At 37.0% G+C, this 10000-nt stretch overlaps 1 protein-coding gene across 7 annotated transcripts in view; it reads right to left on the bottom strand.

Annotated features, from left to right (window-relative positions):
• SNF4Agamma (SNF4/AMP-activated protein kinase gamma subunit) overlaps nucleotides 1-10000 on the bottom strand; it is a 205683-nt gene that overhangs the window by 10071 nt on the left and 185612 nt on the right. For all 7 annotated transcript variants that reach the window (XM_043009609.2, XM_043009610.2, XM_086548047.1 and 4 more), the window contains one exon: nucleotides 5555-5603. In XM_043009609.2, coding sequence (XP_042865543.2) covers nucleotides 5555-5603 — 49 coding nt within the window. The remainder of the gene's footprint in view (nucleotides 1-5554; nucleotides 5604-10000) is intronic.

Genomic DNA, 10000 nt, shown 5'->3' with positions numbered 1-10000 from the left:
AGGAACAGAGAGAGAGAGAAAAAAAGGAAATTCCATGTTAAGTGCCAAGACCTGTTCCATGGTTGACCTAAGGCAAAGAGAAATTTTCTAGAGTAACAGGTCACAGGGTAAAATGACAGATTATGACTAGAGTAATTGGTACCAGCTGGTCTACAATCTTTGTCTTGTAAATCAAGTCATAATGTTCTGCTTTATTTTCATTAATTGTTTACATGAAAAATTGTTCAGAGATCTCATTTTGTTCTAGAAAAATCAAAATGGTATATTTACAATTCAAAAGTGGCAGTATATATACTTTGTGTAATTATCAAATTAAAAGACAACAAAGTGAAAATGTTTTATAAATGTACAATATGACACTGAACTACTCATAGATTTATTATAAGGATTTCCAGCTTAACCCCATTAAATGAGCATTTGCAAGAAGTTTACATAAGTATAATTACAAAAAAAAGTGATACACTTATAGTAGGGACTGAAGATATGCTAGTAAATAATTAATATTCATGTAGAATTCTTTGATAGTCTAAGCCACAGCTTGTCAGTAACAAACCCTGATAAAGTTTTGACTTTGCAAACTCTATTGCCCTTTCATATAAATTTTATACCTTAACCCTTCCAAGACAAGCGTGCATTTGCCTAATACCACTCCCAGCGGCAAGATAGCAAGTGCATGCAGCTTCCCACTGAGAAATTTCACAAGGAGCAAGGTCGCGCTGAACCTCTCAATGATTTTTACCTGCTCTATTCTATGTGGTAGTAAGAAGAGGCTTTTGTATTTTTTTACTCTTTTTGACAAGTCAAGAAAAATGTGTATATACAATGCAAACACAAACATAACTATGTAGAATGTGCACATACAGGGAGAGTCAATGACGTGATAAAACGTCACATGCTGTGAGGGAAATATTCCGATAAAGTAATATCACATCATCTAGTGTGAATGGATGAAGTATGAAAGTGACTTAATACTGGAAAAATGCTCATCACCGACGGGTTAAAAAGCAATATCATAACAGCATTAACCCATTCCTGCCGGGCCGTTTTCGTCTTTTATGGCGTCAATGCCGGGGCTCTCGAACGCTTAGGCCTAAATCAATTATATCATTGACGGCGTATGACGGCACCCGCGCTATCATATTACATAATCGCCGTCTGTGGCCGGCGGCATTGGGTTAACAACACTAGAAAATAATCTAAATCTTTTCTTTTAAACTTTAATGCCGGATAATGTGACGTTCATGTCATGGCTTCGCTGGTCTTCCCATTGGATGATGTAAATGTCTTGTCACTACCTCAGCGTACAAATAGCCTGCAGCACTAGGCCTGCACATTTTGAAATATCCCGGCAAAATGTCGAGGCTCAGCCAAAACCATCTTGTCATTAACCATTTATATACTGTAAATCTAAACTTGAAAGATAGTGTATACATCACATCTCATCACCTCACATTTCATCTTGGCAGAAGGCCCTGCCTGCTTGAAGCATGACCTTGTGTGCCCTTCAGCAAAGTAACCTGTGACATATTCTGCTCATATAAAGTCTAGTCCTTGTACAATTTTAATCATATTCATTATCTAAATATTTTCTTTTACCAATTGTATCAAATCTCTTCCAGCAATCACTTATGCACTACAGGCTATCAAATTAGAGCAAAATTGATGTAGAGATTATATACAGCTATATCCTAAATGATTAAAACCCAAATTTACCTTCTTTTAACGAGTTGAGGAATTCATCAGTATCAGCCCGATGAACAGGCTCAAATACCTTGATAAGCGACAAGGGATATTCTGACTCATCATCGTCAAAGAGTGGAGTAAGGTAGTTACTGTAGGTATATAGGCACATAGCCATTGTGCTCAGAGGCTATCCGAGTATATATGGGGAATAAATGTTACTTTTCAGTCCTTTGCAAATGGGAATGTTCACGTGTAACTCTAACTGTCTGAGCTAAGCGTTGGATGGCATCGGAGATTTGTTTGGTTTACTCTTATTGACACTTATTTTTCCCCTCTAGTGTTGCTATCTCTTCTCAGAATGATTATCTTTCTCCAACCGAATCCAAAATGGTCTATCCATTATCCAAATACATCATCTTTAATTCCAGAAGCAAGTCAACTCTATCTCATATGCACCTTGCACTGCTATAATAACCACTACAACCACTGATAAACAACTTTGCTTGGCAGTAAAACTAAACTGTATACAAGTGTTAACAGTTCACTCCTGCTTTGAATTTGAATCTTTCCACAGCACACCCTTCCCCAAGACAAGTAAACAACATTTATTCAGCCACGAGCAAAAGGCACAGACTGGACAGAAGCACTGCTATCGAGAGTGACCGCGAGCACAAGGGGGGCCTTCCTCAACCACCAGTGGCAGCCACACACACTGGCTCTCTGCCCGTCTCCTTACACCTTCACCCACTCACCCTTGGCACCTGCCACTGTCTCCCTTCACTTTTTATTTCCTCTTTTTGATTATATATTTTTCCCACATCACATAAAAAACAAAGCACTGTCACAAAAAGATAGATGAAGACATTTCCTATCCAAAAAAAAAAAAAAGAAAGAAAATTTTAATCCTTTATCTATTACTTGAAAAAAACACCACATGAACATATAATATTGATATGGCCAAACTACCTAAATAAAAGTAAGGAAAAAAGAAAAGAAAAGAAAAGTAGAAAAAATCCTCAAACGAAAGTAAAGTCAATCAACTATTCCATTAGTAATCAAAATGAAGCTGAAGCCTTAGCCACACCCGAGAGATCTAAGGCAGCATGGGATAAAAATAGACCCCAGAGAGGCATCAGGCTTGCCCAGGGAAGGTGCCAACTCTGCTTCAATCTTGTATACCCTCACTGCATCCAATTATATTTTTTCCCCTCTTCCCCTATTCCCCCTTCCTCTACCCTTTCTCCTCCTCCCTCTTTCCCTTAAATCATTCAGAGAGAATTGGCTAATGGCGTGATTTGGTTGAATGGTATATTGCATGTCTGTTTGAGAAGACATGCTTACTTTGATACTGTCAAATCTGTCAAATGTAGAGACTTTACCTAGAAAAAGAAAAGAAAAGATAAAGAAAAAAGATGAAAAATGAAAGAAGAGGCTGAAGAAAAGGGAAAAAAGGAAAAGGGAGAAAAAGTATCAAAAAACTTTTTACATAAGGTTCCTTTGTAAAAAAAAAAGAAAAAAGAAAAAAAGAAAGAAAGAAAGAAAGAAACAAACAAAAAAGTCAGGAGAAAATTAAGAGCAAGAGGAGATCAGGAAAAAGGTTTTTGGTACCAGATTTATTATCATTGCTAAATACTATAACTTACAATCTCTTCAATTGCTATGTGATATTTACTGGTAGTACATATCAAATCTTGTAATTATGATAAAGATATATGCCTGGAAATCCTACAACTTTCCATTTGTATTTACCTATAAGCAAGAAAATACTGCTGTATATAAATTAAAATTATATCTAAAATAAGAAGCATGTTGATATGTCAGTATACTGATATATTTTTGCATACTTATAAATTTCAGGGACCTGAGTATCACAGCTATGATAAAGAATACCTGATTCCTTTATAAATTTACTATTTGTGAGCCAACATAAAGAACTTGTTATCCAATATGATGATCAACAGCTGAAAAATATTTTTTCCTGTATTGTGAGCACAGATCTTTTAATTCCATTTATTGAATTTTGTACATACACAAAAACATTTAGATATAGAGAGACAAAGCAGAGAAATACAGACATACACGCAGAAACAGATGTGGGCACAGACACAGATGTTTTTTGTACAAACACAAAAACATATAAATATAGAAAGACAAAGCAGAGAAATACAGACATACACGCAGAAACAGACACAGGCACAGACACAGATGTGCACGCTCACACAATTATCCCAGTAACAGGCTGTCACTTTGCCAACCACAAGCTTGGCATCCATAAAATCAGAGGAAATGCTAGCCATAGTTGAAAAAAAAAGGTAATATTTTACATGTGGGAATGTGTTTTAAGAACTTGTAATTAAAGACAAGAGAATAAACAAATTCTAAAGCTATTTCTTGATTCTAAATGAATCATTACCTACTTAGATTCTGATCATTCTTCTATTTTGGCACAATAAGAGACAAAATACCTAGAACAAGCAGAAAAAAAATTTATATCAAACTACTAACTTGGTTCCTGAGTAAGAATACCAACATAAATTAAAGAGGATTTAGCATTATATAATCTTTAAATCTTAGTCAGTAAGAGTGGATTCAGAGAATTTCAACTTGGAGAAATATCAAATATGTTTAAGAGACTGGTAAATAAAATAAAACAAAACAACAATAAAATGTTAATTATCAAACTTGACAAACAATAGTATTCAACAAAGCAGCTATCACTATGATCAAAATCAAAACAGAATTCCCTATCTAACTAAGGATGTGCCACTGAACAGTAGATGGATTAAACCTATACAGTCTTGACCTGATTTTTCCTGGGAGTGAGCCAAGATCATGTGAGTAATGGGAGTACTAATATCATTCATGAATGCACCACGGATCATTCTCTGATAGTATAAGGTATACAGGTTGCATCATCACAGGGTTATGTATTACTTTCACACAAAAGCTGTTCTCTAGGTTGAAATGGCAGCTTTGTGTACAGGTCCTTCAAGAATGACAGAGATTTAAAGTCTATGTAAATAAGTAAATACTAATAAAATAATCATGTGTTTAGTCTTGATACCAAAATATTTGTGGATAGATGAAAAGGAGACACCTAGGAAGGAAGGGATTAAGGAGGAGAGGAGAGAAAGAGAGACTGATATTCAGAAAAAAATGAGTAATATAGGCAGATAAGTATACATGTGGATAAATAGACAGAATGTGAGACAAAGGGGGAAGGAGTGTGGAAGACTGATAGATAGGAGGTGAGGGAAGAGGGGAGAAGTATGAGAGAAGAAAGGAAAGATAGAAGATTTAGAAGAGGAGGGAGAGAGAGAGAGAGAGAGAGAGAGAGAGAGAGAGAGAGAGAGAGAGAGAGAGAGAGAGAGAGAGAGAGAGAGAGAGAGAGAGAGAGAGAGAGAGAGAGAGAGAGAGAGAGAAAGAGAGAGAGGAGAGAGAGAAGAGAGAGGAGAGAGAGAGAGAGAGAGAGAGAAGAGAGAGAGAGAGAAGAGAGAGAGAGAGAGAAAGAGAGAGAAAGAGAGAGAAAAAGAGATAGAGAGAGAGAGCTAGAGAAAGAGAGAGAAAATTAGATAGAGAGAGAGCGAGAGAAAGAGAGAGAAAAGAAGAGTGAAAGAGAGAGAAAAGGAGAGAGAAAGAGTAAGAGAAAGAGAGAAAGAGAGAGAAAGAGAGAGAAAGAGAGAGAAAGAGAGAGAAAGAGAGAGAAAGAGAGAGAGAAAGAGAGAAAGAGAAAGAGAAAGAGAAAGAGAGAGAGAGAGAGAGAGAAAGGGAGAAAGTGTGTGTGTATATAGAAGAGGAGAGTTAAGGTAGAGAGGCAAAAGAGACCAAATTTCTTTTATAGAAAAACAGGTAAAATTGAATCACTACATACCTAAGTCACTCCTACTGATATTCTCCAAGAATGGATCAGCTGCAGGTAACTGAAAAAAAGAAAATAGGTTTAAACATTTAGCCAGTCTGAAAAAAAAACTGTATTGCAACTGAAATGTGTCAAAGTAATACAAGTACCCACATGCACATAGTACCTACTTAAAATAAACATGATCATTATCTTTAATGCATACACATATACATAATTGAGATATCAATATGTATTGTCAAGCAGCTACTAATCAGGTCATTCATATCTAACCAGAAAACAATCTATTCAGATTATTTTCTTTTTCAGAATTTTCTTTTCTTTTAGCTACTATCTCAAAATAATATAATACTTATCAACCCCTCTTCCACAGGCTAGCAGGTACAATGCAACCTTTAACAAACATATTTTCAAGAATTTGAGCTGTTTGAACTTGTTTTCCCTTATGAAATCAGATAAGGAAAGACCAAAAATATTGGTAACAGTTGCGGTTACAATAGGCGATGACTGACAATCGGGTCCAAGGCCACAATTTAGTTACATAGTTTCACTCAATGCAGTCAAGAGGCAGGCTGACTTGGTCCTCAGGCACAGAACAAGGATGACTGGGGAGAGGTTAGAGATGCCACATGAAGCTTCAGTATTCCCACACGATCTCTGATACTTACTTCCCACCCAAACACTTAACCCCTTAACACCGGGTGACAAGCTATAACATCAAGTGGTGGCAGTACTTGCTGCCAGGGATGAGATATTTTGTCATGGCTTTTCATATGGCTGGCACACTAGGTGATTGGGCATGTAGCAATCAGCCACAGCCAGAGTGGGTGAATAGCCTGAGGCATTAGGCTTATATAGCGTTTATACCAATTGGAGCCAAAACTGCCCTGTTGGCACTGGGTTAAACATACCTGTGAGACCACAAAGTATCTTGATGCAACTACATAGTGGTCATACATCTAGCTCAAGGGATGAGAAAGTTTCCACTGTTGCCAGATATTACTGTCCCTGTGATGAGCTGGGGATGTGGAGTGGGTTACCTGTTATGGTGTTCCTGCTAATGCAAACACTGCTAGGGCTGATGCAGGTCTCACCTGGGTCTGGACTGGCATTGGGCCTTTTACCATGATTGGATACACACTCTAGTGCTTGCACTGTCCCTTCACTCTGTCACTCATAATAGAGCTTTAAACCTTTGAAGCATTTTGGAGAGGTTAAACACTAATTACATTGAAATTCTCTATCAAAAATGCTAAGGTCCAGTCAGCAGGCTTGTCTTCAGTGCACATGGTCTTGCTTTAAAAATATTAGGCACTAGGTGTGTATGCCTCCCTCATACACTTAGCCATGTGACTTCCCTTCTTTTGGCTGTTCTTAGCCTGGTGTAGACTGGTGAACATCTACATTGATGATTCATGGTGGACTGTACTGAAGGAGTGGGAGTGTGCATGGTGTTTGCTATTTTTCTGCTGAGTTATACCAAGAGTAAGAAGCAGGAAAAGTGTATATATTTGTCAACAGTTAATTTCTTTTTTATATTTTTAATAAAGAAAATTTCTTTTTTGGACTCGCATTTTATTTCCATAAATTTTTTATGACTTGATGTTACCATCTGAGTGTGTGAGTGTTTATTGTACAGAGATGATACAACAAGTATCCTCCTGTCTATTTGTGATAATACAAAAAGAAAAATGTGAAAAAGAGTGGAAAAAATTTTCAGAATGACTCTAAATATAGATTTTCAAAAGCAGGAAGTGTCAGAAAAAGTTTTGTTGGGAAAAAAAGTTTTGGGAACACACAAAGGAAAAACTAAACCCAAGATTGGGAAAAAAATAGAAAGACAGGAAAAAAAATGCATGAAGATTAAAATCCAAACTCAAGAACAAGAAAGATAAAAAAGAATTGCTAAAGAAGATTCACAAACCAAAGAAAAAGAGAGGAAGGGTATATATGAGGAAAATTAGTTGGGAAAAAGAAATCAAACTTCTGTGGAGAGAAAAAAGAACCTCTCGAAAGGTAAAAAGAGAGAAAAAAAGAAAAAGAGAGTATAAAGAGGAGAAACAAAAAAGATTTACAAGGAAAAGAGAGAATAAGAGAGAGAAAGAAAAGAGAAAGAGGAGAGAAGAGAGAGAGAGAGAGAGAGAGAGAGAAGGAGAGAGAGAGAGAGAGAGAGAGAGAGAGAGAGAGAGGAGAGAGAGGAAGAGGAGACTGAGAGAGAGAAAGAGAGAGAGAGAGAGAGATGAGGAGAGAGAGAGAGAGATGAGAGAGAGAGGAGAGAGAGAAGAAAAAGAGAGAGAGAGAGAGAGAGAGAGAGAGAAGAGAGAGAGAGAGAGAGAGAGAGAGAGAGAGAGAGAGAGAGAGAGAGAGAGAGAGAGAGAGAGTAAGAAAGAGAAAGAAAGAGAGAGTAAGAAAGAGAAAGAAAGAGAGAGTAAGAAAGAGTAAGAAAGAGAAAGAGAAAGAGAGTGAAAGAAAGAGAAAGAGAAAGAGAAAGAGAGAGGAAAGAAAATTAAGTAGAACTAGGGAAAAAAAAGAAAGTCTAAATGTGCATTAAATAACTTGAAAACAATAAAAAAAAAAGAAAAAAGAACGAGGAAGAGATAATCCCTGCATTTTACCAGCTTTGCATTACAGGAATAAAAAATAGACAAATAATTGAGATGCAAGCCTAAATACTTGAGATGCAAATGCAATGATGCATCCAAGTGAAATTTCAACCTGTTAATTCAGTGCAAAAAATCTTGCATGATGGCTGATTTCTGATGCTGCTAGCACCAGCCAAAAATTAGAGGGACGGGGAAAATGTTTTCTTCGCCCTCCGGGCAGCACAGACTTGGCGAACAAAAAAGCGAATCCACCCCAAAACAAGAGGTTGACTTTAGAAAGCTGTAGCTCTAAAACAAGCGCCATAACAGTCATAATAATCTATGATTGTGAGTGCGCTTCAACTCTGAGCAGTTCCAGTGTTGTGTTACGTGCGAATTGACACCTATCTTTTAGGTATAATCAGAGCTGAAGTGTATGTCAAGACACCCATCCGCTATGGATTAAAGGTGATGCCGGTTTCGCTGCACCAGGTTGTTTTGCCTGGATGTATGCAAAGCATGCCGGCCTAGCTGCCCATGGTATTTTGTACTCTGAGGCAGTTACCAGCTGTTATACATCAATCATCTGGCGTGAAGGTCCGACAAAGTCATGATAGAATGCTCCTGTCACTAGGCAGGACGACCAGCCATGCCGTAACAAAAATTTTCAAGGAGTTAAAATTTTATCATTTCTTCAGGTGGTTGATAAATATATCATAGTATTTCAGTATTTATTTCACAATTCCTAGTTTAATTTTCTTCATTTTTTTTTTCATGTCTTGTTACTTATTGCAGAAATGAGTTTACAGAGATGAATGAGGAGCGTAAGAGGTAGAGGTGGAGTGGAAGAGGAGGAGGAGATGGTGGAGGAGGCAGTAGTGGAGGAGGAGGAGGAGGAGGAGGAGATATGAAGACTATGGTGAAATAGTAGTAGTAATGGACAAAGAGCAAAGCAGGAGGAAGTGAAAAAAAGAAAAAGAAGAAAAAAGCAGAAAAGAACTATAAACAAAAAGCAAATGAAGGCATACCAGTTATTAATCAGCATTTCCTTAATAACCTCACAATAACCTAAAAACATCATCCTCTACAAATAACAGAAGCTGCCGACTACCCCTACCCATGACAGGCATATCCCTGTCGTCCCTTCCAATGTAGCTCTATTATGAACTTCCTGTATGTTCTCAATGGCCTAGAGTGCCTCTTTCTCTTCCCTAAGTGTTGGTCAATTATTTGTTTACATTCAGGTCTACTCCCTAAATTGAGATTCATGTATATCACAGTGTCTGGATGGGCTGTGTCGATTTCCTGTTTTTGTGTTTGTTTCTTCTTCTTTTTCTGGTCCTCTTTTTAGATATTCTTGTGTAGAATGTGTGATCTTTTATTTATTTATTTTTGTGTGTGTGTGTGTGTGTGTGTGTGTGTGTGTGTGTGTGTGTGTGTGTGTGTGTGTGTGCATTCTAACAGCTTTCTCTTCCATTCTGGATATGTATTTACTTACACATGTATTTCTAATTATTTCATCAAACAGTATGGACATTTTCTTGCCCTCTTGCGATTCCTTGAATGGCATTCACCATTGACATTTACCACAATTTTCTAGTTTAAACACTACTTTCTTTAAATTCCCCATGCTAATCTTGCACATTTTACCCATATTATCATTAGCCTTCCTTTCATTCATGTTATCGTAGAGTCCTGCTCTAAAGCCATCAACAAAGATAGCTATAACAGGAAAGCAGAGTTCTGAGAAAACAGGAAATTGCTTGACACATTCCTTGATGCCAGAATCTCCTTTAGATAAACACAATTTTCATTTATTTTTACATATACACATGATATTGCATGAAAACATTCAAAGAAAATAAGAATCAACTAT

The sequence above is a fragment of the Penaeus japonicus genome, unplaced genomic scaffold (genome assembly GCF_977035675.1).
Source record: "Penaeus japonicus unplaced genomic scaffold, GWHDUDI00000001_assembly GWHDUDI00000020, whole genome shotgun sequence".
NCBI lineage: Eukaryota > Metazoa > Arthropoda > Malacostraca > Decapoda > Penaeidae > Penaeus > Penaeus japonicus.
This window is presented reverse-complemented; position numbering and strand designations above follow the sequence as displayed.